General features: G+C 39.8%; 1 protein-coding gene across 1 annotated transcript in view; it reads left to right on the top strand.

Annotated features, from left to right (window-relative positions):
• Positions 1-21,790, top strand: part of hdac4 (histone deacetylase 4) — a 116,329-nt gene that overhangs the window by 22,512 nt on the left and 72,027 nt on the right. Inside the window, exon 3 of the mRNA XM_041056668.1 lies at positions 20,695-20,757. Within this exon, the coding sequence (XP_040912602.1) occupies positions 20,695-20,757 (63 nt within the window). The remainder of the gene's footprint in view (positions 1-20,694; positions 20,758-21,790) is intronic.

Genomic DNA, 21,790 nt, shown 5'->3' with positions numbered 1-21,790 from the left:
ACAGTGGTGCACCCAGGGACCATGCAGTAAAAATCTGTGCAAGATCACAGGGTTCAGCAGCACTCATCATCTGTCAAATTGCATGAAACCAAGGTTTGTCGTCCTCCCACATTTGTAATTTACCAGACTTCTCTTTCATCCATTAGCATAACATAGCAAGCTCATTTCTTCAGCTTTCAGACGCAGGAGCCGATAAGATGAATGAAACAGCAAGGGTATGCTGTAGATGTGCTGTTGGCTAGATTAATGAGTTGGTGTGATCACTCTGGTTGAATAAAAAAGTATTGCTCACTGTGACCTGTTGTTGTTTGGTAAGCTCATCACGTGCCAAAGTGCCAAATGCATCACCAAATGCAGTGTGCTACTTTGAGTTTGCTACTGTTATACTTGAGCTTAGTGTTAGCATGCAGTGGACAGGTTGTGTAGACAGTGTGAAGCTGGGCATTGTTGAAATAAAATATGTAAAGTTTGTAAATCGTTTGGGCAAATTTAGAATTTAGTGAATGTATGCAAAAGTGTTGCCACATCTCTCTTGCTGTTCTCCTGCAGCTCACTGAAATCTTGGTGATGGTTAGCTCATGCTAAACTATCGCCTCTGTCTAACACCAACTCTGATTGTGTCTTTGTGTCGGCGTCTATCAGGTTCACTGTCATTCTCACACGATTACACCGAACACTAACAGTCTAATGAGCATCCGTGCAATGACAATTCACACAGCAAGTGTTTCACTCGCATGGAAATGCAATGGAAGATGCTGACACATCATGTAATACACGCAAACACTGGTCCTTCTGTGGGAATGTTTATTTGATGTGACAAAGATACACTGTCAGGGCGGTGTGAACTGAACAATTAGACAGTTTGTAGCCAACACACTGGGTGCAAAAATGATACTTGGACACTGAGGGTTGCTGGGGCTTTGAATGGAGGATACGACGGGTGATTGGTAGATTTGTGGCCTAAGCTAGAAGATTTCAATTTATAAAACCTAGCACATTTATTTTTCAGCATAGTTCACTTCTACATTTGCACACTTAGTCCAGCATCCATGAAGTATGACGAATCCTTCTTGGTATAAGTTGTAGTCTTGGACCTACAGGAAGTGGATGGCACCCACTAAGCTTCTCCTTCATCTTAGGGAAGAGGTCTCTGAGGGACACAAACCAGGTCACAAAGGCCAATGTTGTCCATTTTCTCAGACAGTGCTGAATTGCAACTTTGAATTATCAGAAACAGAAATACCACAAAAGTTATTAACTTTTGATTTTAAGATGAATGTATTTCTTTCATCTCATGCCATGATTCTTTCTTCTTTAAACTATTTCATCTCATCATCACATTTTGTCATTCTCCTTTCAAACTCCATTATTGACTATTAAATAAGTACAATGCCATAAAATATCTTTTTAAAATTTGTCTCTCGTTCTTCTCTGTCAGCTTCTGACATCACAACTAAAATGTCAGCCTCTATCAAAGTGCCATGTAGCCAAATTAGGACCAAAATATTGCAGAAGTTGTTCATAATGTTTGATGGGAAGTAGGTCTTCAATTTACTGGCATAGGTAGATCAACACTCTCTGCTGAACACTAAATATCAAAATTAAAAGTTGACATTTCAGCCCTGTGTAGCACAATAATAATACTACCCTTCTTCTTTTTAGTAATTCCAAGGTAGAACCAGCACTAATAAAGAAATCTACTTTTAGGGGTGAAAGGCAATGCAGGGCACTTTAAGGATTGGTAGTGGCAGAACAGGGAGGAGGGAGAGATAGTAAAGTTATTCATCTATTTATAGACCCTATAAATAGACACCATTTGTACACCCCTTCCAGTGTTTTCCTCTCTCACAAATTTATTCACACATTCCTTTAGAGAACAGAGGGCATTTTGTTGCAAGCACAGATCTAATGGGGACCCCATCCGCTTTTGTCTACACCAGACGCAGAGCAGCCTCATGCCAAAACACAAGTAAACAAAACCACATCACAGCCCAAAATCAGCTGTGAAATGTAGTTTTGACTTTGCGATGGTAGTTTTCTATCACAGAAAGTGTCTAATTGCAATTTACTCGCATTGTAGCTGATTTTTTTTTACGTCGGTTCTCATTTGGTTCAAATGAAAATTACAAGTACCCCAGGAAGTTTTTGACCACTGCCACACTGCATAGCTAAAAGAGACTCCTATTTCATACTTTGACTATCGCTTTAAGTCCTCTGTGTACAGTGTCATCCCTGGTCTGTCCAGTGATGTTATGACCCGGCTATTACATCGACAGAGGATCAGGGCAGCCTTTTGCATTACCCAATGAAGTGAAGATTTTGTAGTAAGGTTGACAGTGATCTAAAAGCAGTCCTAGATAACAGTGCCTGAATGATGTAATCACCATGACCTTAGCTGCCTATGTAATGTCACTTAATGTGCCGTTAATACACTGTGTTGTTGCTGTTTTTGTTGATGCATGTTCATTCTGTGAAATTACCATCAGCCGTGTGGAAGCAAGTAAACACAAGATGCATAGGTACAGAGGTACAGCCATCAGCAGGTTGAGTGAAATATCTCCAAATTATTAGACTGCATTGAAATTTGCTGCAAACATTGCTATTTTCAGCAGGATGATCATGATAACTTCAGTAATCTCCTGACTTTTCACTGCGCGCCATGATCAGGTCTAAGTATCAGTTTGTGCAGTACTTTGGGATATGACTAAGTTCCTTCAAAGCTGATGTCATTCCCGTCAGTCTCAGCAGTACTTTGTGTTTAATTCTAATTGGCACTGGCTGTCAACTATTACCTTGCTGGCTGCTTACTAACTGTCTCTTTAGTTTTGACAACAGTTTCATTTTGTCATTCAGCCAATATATGGAATTAAACTTAATAACCTTTAGCAGACCAACGCATTAGCACCAGAGAGACATTAAAAACCAAACTTACCAAAAGTTCATACAAAACAAATCAAAACCAGAACAGCACACAGCAGAGCCTCTTCCACCACCAGGTACATGATGATGAAACATTTTATTCAAGAATATGATGGAAATGAGGGGCAGGCTTTGGCAACACATGTCACAGAGGTGGTTTTGTCTAACATTGGTGGCCGTTGGTGATTTGTCAAAACAGTTTTATTACTGGGTCAGTTTAGCATGACATGTTTAGATAATCCTAGCTGGTCTACAGCATATATGAATCCTTGAAGTAGGTTGATACAGTGATGCATTTGGTGTCCTTGTTCACGCCAAATTGGAAAGCACTGTATGCATTGGCATTTGAACCAACAGTGTTTTAATTCCTAGATGGCATATTGAGCCAATCTGCTAATATTCTGGCCGGAGAAATAGGCAAGCCTCTGTCTTCTCTGGCACAGGTCAGGCTGGACATAGGCCCCAGTTATTGAAGGCTCTTTTGTCATCATGACCACAATAAACAAGTAAGCCATTCTCAGCTCAGCTGTGGTGTGCTTATGCTGCATGAAAACAAGCGTGACTATTTTAATTGTAATTAGAGGGAGAGAACTGGTGTAGGGTTTGAGCCAATCATAGGCAGTAAATGACTGTGGGTGTGTGTGTGTGTGTCTGTGGGTCAGTGTGTGTCTGTTAAAGTATGAGGATATACTCCTTGTATAGTTGTCCAGGGCAAGCGCAGTCACATGCCCTTTGATTTTTCCCTTTTATGTGAATAGTGTAGCTGTCATGACTGACACCTCATGAAATGGCTCTTTAAAATCCAGCAGTCAAAGGCCGTGATTGTGGCGTGTTTAGTCATACTGTTAATACATTAGTTAGTCTGAGAATGTTCCAGAGGGGTTTATTCTACCTTTATTCAATCGCTGCTTCATTAGTATGACTCACATCCTGACATTTCATTGCCTGTGTGTCATCTTACTGTCATCTCAGCCACTTAAAATCTGCAGCAAGCTTGGCTGCTCAGTGAGGCTTTCAGCAGGGCTCTCACCAATGTTTCATAGGGCCCGTATGTGAACGCTTTATGAAACATTGGACACAACCAATTAGATTGCTTTTCTTGCGGAATGATGCTGCATTTATTTCCTCCAGAAGTGTTCCCCAAGAAGTATGCTTTATAATTAGGATAATTATACCACCTGGACAGAGTTGGGCAGCAGTTGATAAGGCCAGACTTTATAGATTTGGCATTACTGTTTGTACTGTACTTTAATGGATTTTAATTTTCACATTACATGAAGTGCACAGCAAGCAGCAATAAAACTCACTGCATACCAACCAGTGTAGCTGAGACTGTAAGCATGGTTATGGATAAGTCAGTAATAAGACAAAGAGTCTACAAACCATGCTAGCTGCTCTGTGGGGATATTCTTAAGTACTACTTTGCTTTGTGCGAAATTCTAAGACCAGCATGCTAACAAGCTCCCAGTACAGCTGAGACACACGAGAGTGTCTAATTTTTGCAGGTATTTGGCCATGAGGCAGATTATTAGACAATTTAAAAATGTCACCTGATGGTAGAGAAGGCTAGATGAAAACTTGAGAGATCACCAGTTAGTCTTATATCAACAAGGACTGGTGTATGAGTCAACAGTTATGCCAATAAAGACAAAATCTTACATAAGATAGTCATATAAATGTCAGTGGACAGTCTTTCAGTGCTATGCATTACTATCTATACTACTACTACTACTCAACACTCTAAGTGTAAATCAATAAAATCGTATGATCATATTTAAGGTCAATAAATTATATAATTAAATACCACGCTATACTGTATATTGTTACCAATCAATATTCAAAACACAGCATTGAAATGCATTTAGAAATACATTGTGTTTTCGAAGGATGGCATGTTCTTTGCCTTTCCACAGACAAAGCTTGATCTTACTCAACCCCACCCCCTCCTCCACATCCCTACATTTGCTTCAGTCAAACGATTTATGTCTAATTACCGGTTATAAGCTCTGCACTTCCTCTGAAAGGCTCCATATTAGAAACCAAATCTTATAATTAACCCATCTTCTCACATGAAAGTAATGGCAGTGCTCTGCCTTGTCAGAGGCCCATGTTGACAGTCTGTCATCTCAGCCCAGCCCTCCCCAGCACCACCTCCCCAAATATCCCAGCTGTTTAAGGAAAGATGAGCTGGCTAATGGACTGCTTACTAGTGTAGAGGAGTGAGGAGATTGACCTTGAGGGTTCATCTAGTTAAGTTGTGAGGAAACATCCACCAAGCTGGACAGGAAGGGATCAAGTGCAATCAACGGAATCCCTTAGCTACGAATCATCTGAGTTCCTTTATAATTATATTTTAGATAATTAACATATTCAGAGCTAATGTTTTAGTTCAATCTTTAAAAAATACACATCATTATCTTATTGACAGGCACCAACACGGCTTTTTGGACCACAGCTTTACAAGAATATGATACATTTAAACGTTATGTAATATATTACTGAGTAGTTTAAAACTAATTTGGCTTGGAGACAAAAAAGTATGATACAGTGTAAGATAAAAAAAAAAAAAAAAAAAAAAAAAATGAATTTCAGAATACATTTTAAAATATCACAGCATTTTACAAAGAAGTGATCATATGCTGGCCTTGTTATCGATGGAGGAACAGGCCAAAATCATCTTCTTTATTATTAGTAACAATAACACATCACTTGACTGCGTGCATTTACAGACAGTAATCTTTTTAGTTGTTTTTCGATATGTAACAAATATAAATGTGTTGGAGACTACAGTCTATAAGATGATGACTATGTTAATGACAGTTTTTTTTTCTTGAGTTATAAACAACACTCATGTGAAACTTGGCCATCCTTTAGTTTAGTGCCTTTGCTGACTGATTTAGGGGAGTTTCAGGAGTGGATTAGTGTTGCTGAAGGAGCTTGTTGACATCAGATGGCATGGGAACTATGAATCCACACACAAGGCTCAACGAAGGAGCTCAAGCAAACCTGCGCCGGGCACGTAGAGAGGGGGGAAAAACAAATAAACTAAGCCCAAAGCAAGTATCCCCACAGTTGGCATGTTCCCATAGACATTTGGTAGAGAGAGAGGATGGATACAAGAACACTCTGGTTATCAGTGAAGGACTTATTAGTGTTTTCTCTCAGTCTTTCATAAGGGTCAGAATACACTCAGCATGTGTAACGTGGATTTGTCAGAAGTTATTAAGCCATTCTAAGTCAGGTTAATTGACAATATAAAGTCTTTTGCGTATCAAATTAAAACACTGCAATTATGCCTAAATATGGCAGCAAATATTTGAACCAGTTGTGGTCTGTGTGACTCCTTCCAGATGCTGCGTAGCAGTTCTCTACTCAAGTGGAAAATCTACAGTCCATCCACTGCTGTAGTTGTAATATTGGATGCTTGTGCAAACAGAACCTTTGATAAAAGAAATGCACAGTATAAATCACAGGGCCCAGTATGACAGATAACAACAATAATAATAATAATAATCATAATGACGGCACAATCCACTCAGCATCAGATTGCTCTGTAATCCCACAGTAAACTCTTGCTAAAACCTGAGTGAGTCAGTATTATTACGGATAATCCCCTGGTCTGGTTTATGTGACGTGCTGGTGAACGTAGGCCTAAACCACACAATCACACACACACGCACACACATGCCTCTGTGTTTCCAAATTGATTGCTTTTCAGCTATTGTCTCAGTTTCAGCGGCCGCACAGATCCCAGTTTAAAGCAGATGGCTGCTGCATATAACGTCACTAAGAGACAGTTTTATCTTTTTGATGCAGTGCTGGCTGAATGCTGTCAAAGGAGGGTCATCAACTAAATGTGTGACCCAGTGTTTACTTCTGCTTAAGAACATCAGGTCATTTCACATTTTTTCACAGCGCAGAAATGCTAGTTGCTCAACATGAATACTTTTATTGAGAACCAGTTTTGGAGGAGAAGAGTTATTTTTTGTAATAAGAGTTTTTCATAGCATAAGATGGACATCTGCTCTCAACCCTAACCCTGACTCTCACCCTGTCCTGCTGAGCTGTTATTCATTTATTTTTCACCAGTTTTACACCCACATCTTCTTGGCACATTTGACCAATCAGGAGATCTCTCCAAAGCTCTAGAAACTCAAATCCTCACAAACTTATTTGGGTCAAATAGTCATTGCAAATAGTCATCTCATATATTATTTATTTTGTGAGCTGATCTGACTAATCTGTCCTTTAGGATGTTGTGATGTTGTGAAAAAATGCTCTTTACTTTAAAGAACTGTGCTCAAAAAGTTTTAAATGTTTTGACCTTCTCAGCTGCACTGATTTGGCAAATGCCAACATAAACATAAACAGTGCAGAAGCACAGGAGAGTTCAAATACTTGAACTGAGGTTGCCATGCTCATCCTTGCTTGCTTTTTAAACAAGCAAAGAAACCCCACCCTTCCCCCTAAACCCCTCCTAGCACCCAAGTCCAGGAGCTTTGCCAAAAGCAGCCTAACACTAAACATTCACAGCGCTGGGGAAGAGAAAGCAAACTCTGGGAAGGTACAGGATTGACGTCAGAGAGAGCCACATGTAAGAAATTCCTTCCTAATTACTGGGAATGTACTGGCTTATTGTATAAAAAATGTTCTGGTTCATATTCATCTTTTAAAAGGTGGCTCTTTGTTTTATAGCCTGTTCTACCTTTCAATGTTATAAAATAAATTTTCTCTGTTTCTCCCACTTTAGCCAGCCCTATTATTTCACATCCTTTTCAATACCTCCTTATTTTTCGTTTTGCTCTCCAGTTCCAGTTTCTTCATTGCACCTTCTTTCTTCTCCTCTTCTTCTTCCTTCCTTCCTCTTGCACTCCAACTTACGAACGTGCTTTGTGGTAGATAACTTGAAGTTGCCGACAGACACCTACGCCCACCTCTGTGGGATTTATTTCTTGTGTGCTCTAAGGCTGGTGTGTTTGGATTATTTCTGCTGACCCACTGGTCTCGGTGCTGCACCTGTTATTGCTCCTTCTAGGAATGTACGAACGGTTCCTGACCGCTACACATGGTCTTGTTTTCCTAACATTTGAAAACTGGACTCAAACTAATCAGGCTTACTCTTGAATGTTGTTGCTCACCTTTCCCTGAAATAGTATTTGTGTAACTGATATGATTAATAACTAATATATTCATCTTTTGCAAGAGCTGTCTGAGAGCATTTCCTTTACTTAGAGTGAATCATTCCCTGTTAACCTGTTAGCCTGTTAAGATCTTACATAAGCTTTAGCTTAGTTTTTATTATTAAGTGTGAACAGTGAAAAACTGTGTTAAAAAGAGACTTAATTAGAACGCTGTGCTGTGCTGTGTTTGCAGACTCCTGCTCTCAGCTGATGTCAGGTTTTCAATACATGTGTTGGCCTGTTATTAAATATTATATCGGAAAGTTTGAGCATTCAGAAACGTTTAAAAACAGAAGTTATGTCTTGCAAACTGAAGAGGAATTTCTAGCGCTGTAATCAGATTTGGTGCAATGACCAACTTAACTCCTGTGTACAAAGGGTCAGACTTCCTCGAGTTTTATCCCTTCCATCGAAGCGTGCGTTCAGATGACACTCGGGTGGATGTGATCTGCTCATCAGAGGCTGGTTGAAGCAATTCAACTTGTAGCCAGTGTTCACCTGTTATAAATAAGGCTGTGCCTCAAGTTTCCAGCAGATCATTGCTCACTAAGTGGCAATGTGATATAGTGGGAAAAATGGCATCAGAACTAAGTGAAAGTGTCAGAAGCCAAATTGTTATTCTAAGAAAAGAGGGGCTTTCTCAGCTTTACATCAAGGCTAGACTAAAGATTTCTAAGGGTAGTGCATAGAAGTCTAAAACTCTTTGCAGAAACTGGATCAGCCGTTTCTCTGGCAGACCAAAAGTCACCACACCATCAGAAGATGGATGAATCAAGTTTATTTCTGAGAGATAAAAAATTCATTACAGATACAGAATTTGCTAAATAAAGAGCTCAAGAAACCAAACAGCAAAAGTCCTGTCAAAAGAGGACTGAACTTTTTCTGTAAACCAGATCAAACATAATCACAAAGCAGTTTAACAATGTTGTACTAATTACATGTGGATATTTACTGCAAGATTGGATATTTAGGTGGAAATGTTTTACTGATAAGTTCATTATCAAACACAGCACAGCACAGTGTCCTAATTAAAGAAAAAACAAATCTTAGTATTAAATGTGACAGAGCCACACAAAGCTAAAAGTGGAACAGGGTGTCCAAAATAAGTTTTCCCTTAGAGATGTGCTGTACTGCTTTAGTGGGAACGGGAAGGGAGCTGGCTGAGATGAGCACGGAGAGAGCTGATTTAGGATAAAGTGTGATGCTGAGGTGTGAGTGGGTTTCACACACACATTTGTGATTTGTACTGAAAATGGAGATGCAGTAGGAGGGAACCTGGGGATTTGTGGAGGCTCCCATATTGACTGGAGGAATGCCTTTGAGGCTTTTTCTTCCTCCCTCTGGATGTGTTTTATTAGAATGGGACAGACACTGATTGGACACATTTTAGTGGATGGAGAGACAAGTGTGAGACACAACAAAACAGAGTTGGCAGACAGGGGAAAGGAGGACATCAGCTGCTGAACTGTAGTGATGCTAGTAGCTCCAATTTTTCCCTCAAAAAAAAAAAAAAATCTATCTGTGGTGAGCATAAAAGATCTCTTGCACTTCAGTTGCAAGTGGAATTTTTAGTGACCGTGGTCAAAATTGTCAGATTTTTATTGAAAGGCCACTGTCAGCCCAGTATAGCAGCAAATGAGCAGATTTCTTTCCAGCCTGAGGTCTCACCCTGGCTGTGTGATATCTATGAGCAGCAGCCTCAGGCCCTGCTGCCACTTATTCGGGTGTTGCCACTGCTCTTCTCACAACACACATGCTATTCTCAGAAGATGTGAAGTGTGTCGCCCTCACTTCCGACCCCAGCCCGTAACCCTGCAACCCTTGTGAAGAGCACCTGAGACTGTGGGACACTGGGACAGCTCACTCTGGTCTAACACTCTTATCTAGCTTACTCTATTCTAGTCATGTCTGTATTCCCTTGTGTCTCTGGTTACTTTTCTGCATCTTTATTTTTCAGTCCCTCTCAAATTATCCTGCTTTTTCTGTCTCTGGTCTCCCTCTTTATTTCTGTCAAGTTTGTCCTTCAGTTTGGGTCATAGGCAGCAGTTATTAGACAAGTTTTCATTATACTAATTTGTAAAACATAAGGTTCTTTATTCAGCTGTTGTAATTATGTTTATATACAACTAAACTGCAACAGCAAACACATTTTGTAGGAAATACAATTATAATGAGATTATGTTTTCTATTAATGCAGTGAGGAAATGCTAATTTATTTGGCACGTTTCAGATATGTTGATATTGAACATATCACTAACATGCATATTTGTTTTCTGCCTAAAAACAGCATTGTTACAGTTTTTTTGTGCTTATGTTTAGGAACTTGTATCACTTTGTTAAGGTTAATGAAAAATTATGTTCTGGTTTAAGACTGACAAAAAGCAGATCACAATCTGCCTGATGAGCTCCTTTTTGTTAGCATGTACTGTTCTGGATTTGGGAACTTTTAGTTTCAGTCAGTTTGTATAGTTAATTGGGACAGGATGGCTTAATGAAATTTTAACTAAATCAAATTACTATGGGAAAGCAGTTGACTTAGTTCTGATAAACCGACCTGGCCCAGGTTGGAACATTGTACGGATTTTTGACCCAGGAAATCCTCTACTCCACTGAGATTTTTAGCCGCCTTTTAGCTTGTTGTTTTGGTTTTATGGCACTTTGGCCGGGTTGTTGAGTCTCAGACGCTCTCATCAACAACCAGTGGCAGTCATTTCCATCTGGAAGTCTGATAAACCAAATAATGTCCAATGCCTAACGTCAAACTTCAGACAGATCGGAATACCTGAATATATTTCTCAGAGGTGAGTGGAGAACAGACCAGGGCTAAAAGGAGAGAGAATATTGAACTTAACATTCGTTAGGTGGCCAAAAACATTACTTCCCATTAATTATGTAATAACCTTAACAACTTATCATGGCAATATTATGTGAGGCCTGTGTGACTGTTAGCTTGATTTGAGGGTTATCTGCCTCCTAGTCACCATAAATCTATTAGTTCAGCTTTAAATAATGTAGGAAATAAATATATTTCTGGAGTGAACCCCATTACAACACAATAACATAGAAGCATGCACATGCTATTTCTCTCGCCTTGTCTGCATCCCCACACGTAGCCTAGCCTACAGTGAGATGCAAAGTAATCTCAGGACTCAGCAACATGCACACACATATATACACACCACTCCTTAACACTGGTGGCTGTGATACATACTTAACGTGATTCAACATGACCGGACATGCTGGGAATCACACCCATGTTCCAGACATCGACACACACAGCAAACACAGTGCATGTGAAAACAGACTGTTAGACACAAAAGGTATAATTAACTCCAGTGGTTTACAGCCTGGTGGTGTAACTAGCTGTCCAGTCTCAAGATGCATACTTTTTTCTACACGGCAAAACACAATGAATGGAATAAGCAAGAGTAACTTGGGATTAAGTGACAGGACAACAGAATCAGGATAAGAGAAGAAGTGAGAATAAAGTGAGGGAAAGTTACAACAGTCTCAGAGGGCAATACACACTTTCTGTCATCCTACATTGTAGTTGGAGGTATCAAGAACTCTACAGTAGGCCCTGCCTTTAGAATAAGCCCTTTAATGCCTTTTTATTTTGGACTGTATGACACTTGATCACACCACATTATATACCCTTATATACCCATGAACACAGTCTGACACAGCCGTAAGTAACCACTGCTTTGTTCCAAGCTCATGACCCAAATAAACACAGATACTTTGGATATTACAGTTTGCTAATTAGTCTTCACAGGAACTTTACAGAACTCGATCAAATGCAATTTGTCATGGTCTGGAGCTCCTCTGCTAACATGAATGTAAAGTTTGGTTGCTTTAGCATTAAATGTGGGTTTTAACTTTAGTTTGTCTTGGATGAAAAGTCACTTGGGCTGAAATTCATTGGGATAGCCCTGATGCAGTTGATTGAAGCATTCAGCGTAAGAGCAGATGGAAACAGAGAGCTCACAGATGTGCTAAAAAATAGTTTCCCTTTCACTGTGGGGGCACAGCTTGGAGCACACAAGGAGAATGTACTTTGCTTGAATGATGTTAATGTGTATATTGTAGTCTTGCATACAATATTTTGTAACTTATTGCATAACTGGTAAGTGTAATCTACCATGTGATGTCCACATGTGTGAGAAAGGCCCTTTTCTCCACCCAGTGACCCGGTCACTTCTTTACGGATGTCTCTGTTCGCTTTCAGCCCTTTCAGCAGTGAAAGGTCACACACAAATGCATATGCATCTCCCGTCTTACGTATCATGGGGATCTCCTGTCTTCCTGTCTCCCCATTAACTTAGTCGTTCTGCTGGCCTGCTGTAAGACCACATGGCCTCTCTATCTGTACCACGATATAATGTCACATTCAACTTGATAAACAAAGAATATAAAAATTATGTGTTTGTATGTAGGTACAAGAGTAAATTATTATTTTTATTTGTAGCTTTTCTCAGTTTTATCATCTTATATTCACACAATTAATTGAATTTTGCGATGTGAGTAAATTTTAGTCAATAAGTTGAAAATTTGTTTTTACTGTCCACTGTCCACCCGTATGGATTGTGTGTCTGTGATGATGTTTCATAAATATCCAGTTTGTCTGTAATTGTTGATACATTAGATATACACAGGCGCAGTACCAGTCAAAAGTTTGGGCACACCTTCTCATTCAGTGGTTTTTCTTTATTTTTATTACTTTCTACATTGTAGATTCATACTGAAGACATCAAAACTGTGAAGGAACACACATGGAATTGTGTAGTTAACAAAAAAGTGTAAACCAACCAGAATATGTTTTATATTTTATATTCTTTGAAGGAGCCACCTTTTGCTTTGATGACAGCTTTGCACACTCTTGGCATTCTCTCAATCACTTTCATGAGGTAGTCACCTGGAATGGTTTTCCAACAGTCCTGAAGGAGTTCCCAGAGGTGCTGAGCACTTGTTGGCTGTTTTGCCTTCACTCTGCGGTCCTACTCATCTCAAATCATGTCATTGGGTTTAGGTCAGGTGATTGTGGAGGCCAGGTCATCTGACGCAGCACTCCATCACTCTCCTTCTTGGTCATATAGCCCTTACATAGCCTGGAGGTGTGTTTGGGGTCATTGTCCTGTTGAAAAACAAATGATGGTCCAACTAAGCGCAAACCAGATGAGATGGCATGTTACTGCAGAATGCTGTGGTAGCCATACTGGTTAAGTGTGCCTTGAATTTTGAATAAACCACCAACAGTGTCACCAGCAAAGCACCCTCACACCATCACACCTCCTCCTCCATACTTCACGGTGGGAACCACACATGTAGAAACCATCCACTCACCTTTTCAGACCAAAGCCAGTTTCATCATAGTGTTTGATGGTTTTTGCGACTGCACTTGAGGATACATTCAAAGTTTTTGAAATCTTCCAGATTGACTGACCTTCGACATGAAGGTCAGTCAGTTAAAGTAATTTGTGGTTCTTGCCATAATATGGATTATAACAGTAGTCAAATAGGGCTGTTAACTGTCTACCAACCCTTCTTCTGAAAAACACAACTGATGGCCTCAAACACATTAAGAATTAAGGTAAGAAATTGAACAAATTAACTCTTGACAAGGCACACCTGTTAACTGAACATCATTCCAGGTGACTACCTCATGAAACTGATTGAGAGAAAACCAAGAGTGTGCAAAGCTGTCATCAAAGCAAAAGGTGGCTACTTCAAAGAATCTAAAATATAAAACATATTCTGGTTGGTTTAACACTTTTTAGGCAACTACATAATTCCACGTGTTCCTTCATAGTTTTGATGTCTTCAGTATGAATCCACAATGTAGAAAGTAATAAAAACCACTGAATGAGAAGGTGTGTCCAAATTTTTGACTGCTACTGTATGTATACTGTAAACATCTAAATTGTCTTCAAACTTACTGCACACACACTCACACAGTACACACAGAGGCGCACAGATGTAAACACAGACACAGACATTTAAAGGTCCAGCAGTAAAAATAAAGTCAAAGGCTGTGGTTTGTCTTGTAGGTTCAAAATGCCCAGAGGAAATGCTGAGTAGTTGGTAAACATGGCCGCAACACCAACAAGTGGTTTTTAGCAAGGCGGTGGTGAGAAGTTATACATGTCCTGCACACAGACTCAGACAAATTAACAACAAAGCAGTAGACGTTTACCATGTTTCCTGTTCTCTATTTAATTCGTATTACAAACTAGGAATTCTTCCTCTTTATGTGCAATATAGAGTGACATGAAGATATGGAGAAGTAAAACCTAAAAAATGCCACTATTTGGCCTTCATGTTTTGACTCTTACTACTTGCATTTGTCAATTATTATTCATTTTTTGGAAAGATTGTGTGACTTGGGAATTTAAAAAATCTGTTAATGGTATATTGGTCTATAGTAATGGTTTTTAACATAAGCAGTCTTGATACAGATCCCTCATATTCATGTTTTTTAAGGATCATGACCAATATAAATACCAATGGGACATTTTATAGTTGAAAAATGAACTTGTCAGTACTCTCTTGTGGATCTTTTTCTTGTTACTTATTCCCAAACATACAGTATATACTCTAACACTGGTATATCTGGGATAAGATAGTGATTTTAGCGGATTATTTATTTACAATTTACTAATGAATTGAACATTTGAATGGTGGTAAATAAAATCTTTAGAATAAAATCACTGGGAGTCCGCCCGTAAAACTGCATAGACTCTTCACTGAGGCACTTAATTTGCTGGGATGTCTGTGTTAACTACAGTGTCCTCACAGTGAACCACAGTGGTCACAGCCTTTGTGTGGCTACTCAAAAATGTGCAGTAAACCATGAAAATGATTTGGTACACATACTCCATAAATGGATGCTAGCGACTTAGTCTGCAAGGGAGATTGTGTCTTACCAAGGTTAAACATTCCTTAAGTCCTACTGCTGAGATTTGGCAGTGTGACTTTCTGTTATTTACAAGGCAACAGGACATATTTTACAGCCTGGCACCTACCAGTGTTGTTGGGAGGTTCAAGGGCACACAGAATTTGCTCCACTACAACTAAAACCAGGTTAGGACGACTTCTTGTTATGCTCATGAGTCCATGAGTTCATTCATTATTTATAGTGCTTATGACTGATTAGCATCATATAAACAGATAATTTCAAAAGAGTAGATTAGAAGAAATGTAAGTCTCTACAAGCAAACTACTATGAAGAAAGAAACCATACACATTTTCTCAGCTAAGTACAGATATTGCATGTTGATGTATAAAAAGTCCATTTTTTTCCCATCACATGATGGATATCTCTTTTTGGAATCAATCTCCTCATATGTTGGATTCCAACCAGATTATCTTGTGGTTTAGGGTGGAAGTGACAGGTTGGTGTGGCTGGCACACTCTTACACTGGCTCAGAGTTTGGTTGTAGCAGAAGGGCAATTTTGGTGGAGCCTCAGCAGACAGGATGGCATAGTTGGCAGAGTGCACGGCGGCAGAGCTCTGAGGCTGATATCGAGGGCTCAGAATCCACCAGACTGAGTTGTTGCGGACTAGACAGGTTGGTGTGGCTGGCACACTGCTGGGGTGACTGTTGGTCAGGTGGAGGTAAAGGTGGCCCAGAACAAGGTGACTTGGCACCTTCACAGTCTCGCAGGAGGAAAGGTGTGCTTGTGTACACATTCAATTACACCGTGTGCCTTTGTGCACAAGTGTGTTTCAATGAATGTTCATGTGTTCTTTGTGTGTCTGTGCGTTTTTGTTTTTTTTTTTTTTCCTTTGCATTGTTGAAGGGTTCTCCTGATCACTGTACACCGGGTGTGTATTCACTGAAGCAGGCACTCCTGCTTCCTGCTAGCCTCTGAGCCAACTTGTCCTCTTGCCAGGCATCGGTAACTTGGCACTCGCCCTCTTCCTTTTCCATGTGGTGATCACGTATGTCTATCCACAAGGAAGTCTGTCGACACATCTAGGCTTTTACAAATGGGATATGACACATCCAAAAAAGACCAAATCACTTTCCTGCCTAGGCTTGGAGACATGCATGTACTTTCTCTGAGCACATATGTATTTTTACTGGCCATATGTATATTCCTACATGTCACTGGGGAGTATGCATAACTATTGCTGATGGGCATGCAGATGGCACAGGTCACATAGGTCAGTGCATTAAAATATCCATCAAGGAGTGCACATGACTCACGGCCAACAAAATGGCTTACTTTATTGTACAGCAATAACACCCGGCAGGATCTTACTTACCAACATGATAATATATTGCTACATACACTACTGTTCTAAGTAGTGTAAAAAAATATAAAAGGTGAATTAAAAAAAGTGCGATATCGCTTGTTACCACAATAAATCATTCAAAAATACCTCTCGTTACGGTTCGATTTCCCTCTAAAACTCATGCTATTTCAAGTGCTCTTCTTTTCATTTATCCTGTCTACAACAGTCTAGAGCAGAGCCAAAGCTCAGATGACAGAATGAGCTGTAAGATGTAGTGCTCCACTCAGTCTCATTGAACTTTATGTGCTGTTAGTGCCTTATCTTCAGATAACACTTGTACTGTAGAGAGGACAACGATTCAATCATACTCAGAGACAACAGTGACGTGGTTTGGACAGGATGGATAAGTGGACGAGAGTGCTTTGGAGACAAATGTGTGGTTATACACACAGTGTCTACTCCAGAGTGTACAGTACACACAGGCACCCTATCCATTATGGCTGGCCTTGGAAGGCAGTAATTCAGGAGTGAGGTGGGCAAAACTATATCGGTGGTTGGCTAGACAGATACATACTGTTATCAGAATAGCTGTTCAGATGTAATCCATTGATTAACCAAACGAAACCAAATTCTTAACGTAGGTTTTTGCACACAATGGAGAATATGTTAATTAGTGACATTTAGAGATGCTGGTAGCAGATTTTGTTGTCTCTGTGCTGAGCCAGACTTGTTATTTTCCCCGTTTCCAGTCTTTATGCTACGCTAAGCTAACTGACCGCTGGTGGTAGCTTCATATTAGGCGTACAGATATGTGAGTGGTGTCAATTTTCTCATTTAATTCTGGGCAAGAAGGTTTCCCTTAATTTCAAACTAATTCCTTTAAGAGCTGATTTTTCTTATTAGTCCATTTACAGATTAGTTTGCAATTAATTTATTGATCTTCAGTGTTATGATACCTGGAATCTTATCTTGATAAATGACTGATATGAATAATTGATTATTAGAGTTGTTAGCAAATGACTGTTTCCCCCCTCACTGACAGTCAACTTGTTTCAATATCAGAGTGCTGTTATACCAGCTGTTAACAACTGTATACTTTGATGTAATGTAAGGAAAGTGAGAAGCAATGCTATGCTGTGTATTACTTTGTATATCATCTGCCTCCTTGTATGAAGTAAAGTATTTGGGATAATATATAGTATAGAATATATATAGTATATAATATATATAGTATATAGTATATAACAATGGCTCGCATTGTGGCCTGTGTGCTGTTAAAATCAAGAATAGTCAGTGCCAGTGTTAATAACCGAAAAACTAGATTTAAAAGAACACTGTTCTTTGTCTGTACAAGAGTCTCTCTCTCTCTCTCTCTCTCTCTCTCTATCTCTTTCGCTCTCTCTCTGCATATATGTTTGTTGTGGTTTCCATGGAGATTTTCTGTCATCCGTGTGTGTAAAGGCAGAGAGTGCTTGACCTGTCTTCCTCCCCAGGCGTCAGAAGTCATACTCTGCTCATTCATGGGTGGGTGACCTGCAAACCTGCCTGGTTTCCATGAGATACGTTTCCTGTACACACACAGATAAATATACACAACAATGTATATTCTTCCCTTTGTTTTTGCATATAGCCTGTCCCTACATGGACCCACACATACACACACACACACACACTTATACTCAAACATGCCCATCCACATGAAGATTTACTCATCCACATTTCCTTGCAAAGGGTTTTGAGTGGGCCAAAGAGCAAAACGAAAAATAAGGCGACGACTATTAGTACAACAGAGGGACGATGCAAAACACTCACTTACACTTTCAACTCCTTCTTTGTGTGTGTGTCTGAGTGTGTGATTGCTTGGCCTGTCTTTCGCCCATCAAGCTCTGGTGTCGTCTTTCTACCATCTGCCACTGCCACCCTACTGACTTGCACACAGACATGCACACACATACTGTATACAGCCTTCTCACAATACTTTGTCAATGCAAAACCTCTTCTCTTCTCTGCTCTTCCCTTCTTTTCTCTTGTCTTCTCTTCTCTTCCCTTCTCTTCTCTTCTCTTCCTATAACATCTACTTGTGTTGAAGACACAAAGGAATCAGGCTTTGTCTAGAATATGAAATTCAAGAAATGCATTTGGTGTGTGTTTGTGTGTACGATATGAATATTTAATTCGGCCCCTCCCTCCATCATGTATTAATCATGGAGCCGTCTGCTTAGGCTGAAAATAGCGCCTAGCAACCCAGAAAAGCAAAATTCATAGTAGTTGTGGGTATGTCATGTGCTGCTGCTCGTTCATGTGTGACATAGCACATGGTCTCATGGTCTCCCTTCACATTTTCCTTTCCCTTCACACTAGGTTTTCTTTCTTGTGTGTCTCCACTGGTTCAGGGTTGTTGGTGATGGAAATTTCTGATGTTTGTGTGACAGATATAGACAACTTACTTATTCTTTGAGTTTTTTTTTTTTTTTTTTAAGTTTGAATAGTGTTACTGTCTTTGAAAAAGTGTTCATCAGTTTTTGACTTAGAAAGTGTTTGCTCGTCTAGCACACATTATTGACTGAACTCTGAATGAATCCTTCTGTGTCTGCACCGACACCCACTGAGTACAGGCAAAGTTTGAGATATTTCAACGTAAGAGAGCCTGCTTCCTGAAAGTGGTGATAATTGCAGGATTACTGACCCCTTCATTCGTACCAGCTGCCAATCTTAAGGATAAGCTGATGTAGGCTGAGTGATTGCATAATTTCAGCCCAGCTGTTTGCATGTGGGAGCAGAAAAATTCAAGGTGGTAGCAATTTCAGAAACTTCTTCAATAAAAGAGCTTGAATTCAAGATCAAAAGGCATGAGAACGATGGTTCATGAAACCCAAGTAAAATTAAATATATGTTAGCAGGCTGTTAACAGTTCAGTCCAGTAGGCTGATTAGACTTCACTGGCTTGTGTGCCCTCCCGTCACAGTCTATAACGTTATGGACTCATTATAGGCAGTTTAAAACTGATGCAGCACAACCAGAGAAAAGGTCTTTCTTTATTCAGTGCATTCTTGTTATTGTAAAAACCTGGTGCCTGCATTACCCACAAAGCACCTCAGCCCCTAGCAGTTCATGTGGGTCATGTCAGTGTGTTATTCTAGTTGTAGCTAATGTAGCATTGATCCACTAGCCTGAAGTAGAGATGAGGAGCAGGCTGCAGAGGTCTGATAATCTCACTTCTTTCTGACTCCACACCTGCAGATTTTTTTTTTTTTTTTCAATTTCAAACTTGTAGTCTTCAGGACCAACTGACCCTGACTCAAGTGAGCCATAAATGGCTTTATACAGCTTCACATATGCAATAGTACTCCCAGAGACTATGTAAAATTGGTGGTTCAGGAGAGTGGCACAGGAGAGTAAAAGATGGGGAGGTTGTTTATTTCTTTTACAGCATTGCATCTCATCAGCTAGGTAACAATGTAGCCTGAAGTTAACAGTCAGCAGACTCAGTCCAACACTGCCCCATCGTCTGCTGAGTTGCAAAATAAACGAGAAGAGATGCTCTGATTCTTACCTTTCAGTCTGCTACTTTACCGACTGTACTGACTGTAGCTGGCTAGTTACTTCACTAGCATAGCTCACAGATGTGATAAGCATGAGTGGCATGGTGGTTGTCAGGGACAGGTTATTGTTAGAGCTGCACTGAAAAAAGAAAATGATGGGGTCATTTTTTATTAACTTTCCAGGAACATATTTCACAGACTATTTAGCAACTTACAGTGAAAACACTGTGTGTTTCACTGTTTCACTCACATCACCGACCGCTCCGCTGTGATGATGTACTCTGCTACAAGTTTTCATATCAGACAACATATATACCGATACTTCAGTGATAGGCCAATATCTAGCAAATACACTCCCTAAAGATGACCAGTAAAGATGGTAAAACTAATCCTGTTTAACTGAACCCAGATCTGCATAGTCAAGACATAACTGAAAATGAATGAGATGTGTTTCTGAAAGCCACTTTTTAAAGCTTGAAAGCACCCTTTTTATCTGTCTGTCTCTGTCTGTCTGTCTGTCTGTCTGTCTGTCTGTCTGTCTGTCTGTCTCTCTGTCTCTCTTTCTGACTTTATTGACAAAATATAATATTCTTACACACATCTGCTCTGTTATTTTCACTTTCTGTTGCTTGTTTTCTCTAATTTCCCACTTCTCCCCCATGTCTCTCTACATCTCTTCCCTGTGACTGTGGATAGAAATTAAATTAAAGTTAAAGTCTATTTAGATCTCTATTTAGATCTCTATTAGTCTATTTAAATTTTGATGCCATACTGATGACCATGATTCAGCCCAACTTTCTCTGCTTTCTGACAGGTGGCTTGAGCAGCAAGGAGCAGCCTCTGGAACTTCTTAAACCAGCCGCACTCAACCATTTCGGTAGGACTTCTATGTGTGTGTGTACCCATTTGTGTGACCTGCATTTGGACTGATGACTTGATGGACTGATAGCTTTGTGGTTTTCAGTCTTATTGTTGTGATTCACCATGCAAATGGTTTTCCCACTCATGACAAATCAATGGCTAAATTGAAAACCTGAGTCTTGCGCAGCATGATTACTAAGCAGTGGAGTAGCAGATTGACTGATTTGAAGAAATGGTTGTATCTGATGTCCTCAATGTGTGTATTTCATTGTCTATTTGCCATAGACTGATTTAACAAAATCACGATTCAGTGTCCTTTGTAACCAGGACTGCTGCCTCTCCTTATAATGAGAGAAATATTTAACATTTTTTGTGTGAAAGCAGAAACAGACTTTTCTTAGAAGTTACTTGCTGTTAGATTTGATTTTCCTTTTTTCTTTATCTGGTATTTATACCAGTGCTAACTTTACACTCCCTTGGAGCTGAGTGATTGATGTAGTCATGTCTTTGTGGTTACTGATGTGTAATGCACCATGGGTGATTACAGAACATCAATGCTCAGTGGGGGATCATGGTTGCCTTAGCTGGCTAATGTACGGCTCAGTAAAATATTCCGTCAGTGTCTGTTTGTGAGAAAACTTATCATTTACTTCTGAGCATGTAATCATTTCCACCAGCTGATGTTGCATGTTGTTTTTAGTACATGACAATGTATTATTCAGTGACCAACTCCTTTTTAGAATTTGCACTGCACGCGCCAGGGCACACGTGCACGCACGTAGAAGTGCATGTGAAAAGAGACATTTTGTTGGAACTTCACACTCTTGTTGACAGGAATGTGTGATGATCTCACCTCATCAGCGTGTCATCAACCCACAAGCGGTATGTTAGTCCCATGTGGTGGGAGGACATGCTGATGCAGCAGTGATGTCATAGGTATGGTTGCCAAGACCTGGAGCCGTAACCTGTTAATAGCATGTTTCATTGCCTGTAGCAGTGACACACATATTAGCATAAACACACAGACAGATGTAGACGCACGTAATACA

This window comes from Toxotes jaculatrix, chromosome 15, assembly GCF_017976425.1.
Source record: "Toxotes jaculatrix isolate fToxJac2 chromosome 15, fToxJac2.pri, whole genome shotgun sequence".
In the NCBI taxonomy this organism is placed as follows: domain Eukaryota; kingdom Metazoa; phylum Chordata; class Actinopteri; family Toxotidae; genus Toxotes; species Toxotes jaculatrix.
This window is presented reverse-complemented; position numbering and strand designations above follow the sequence as displayed.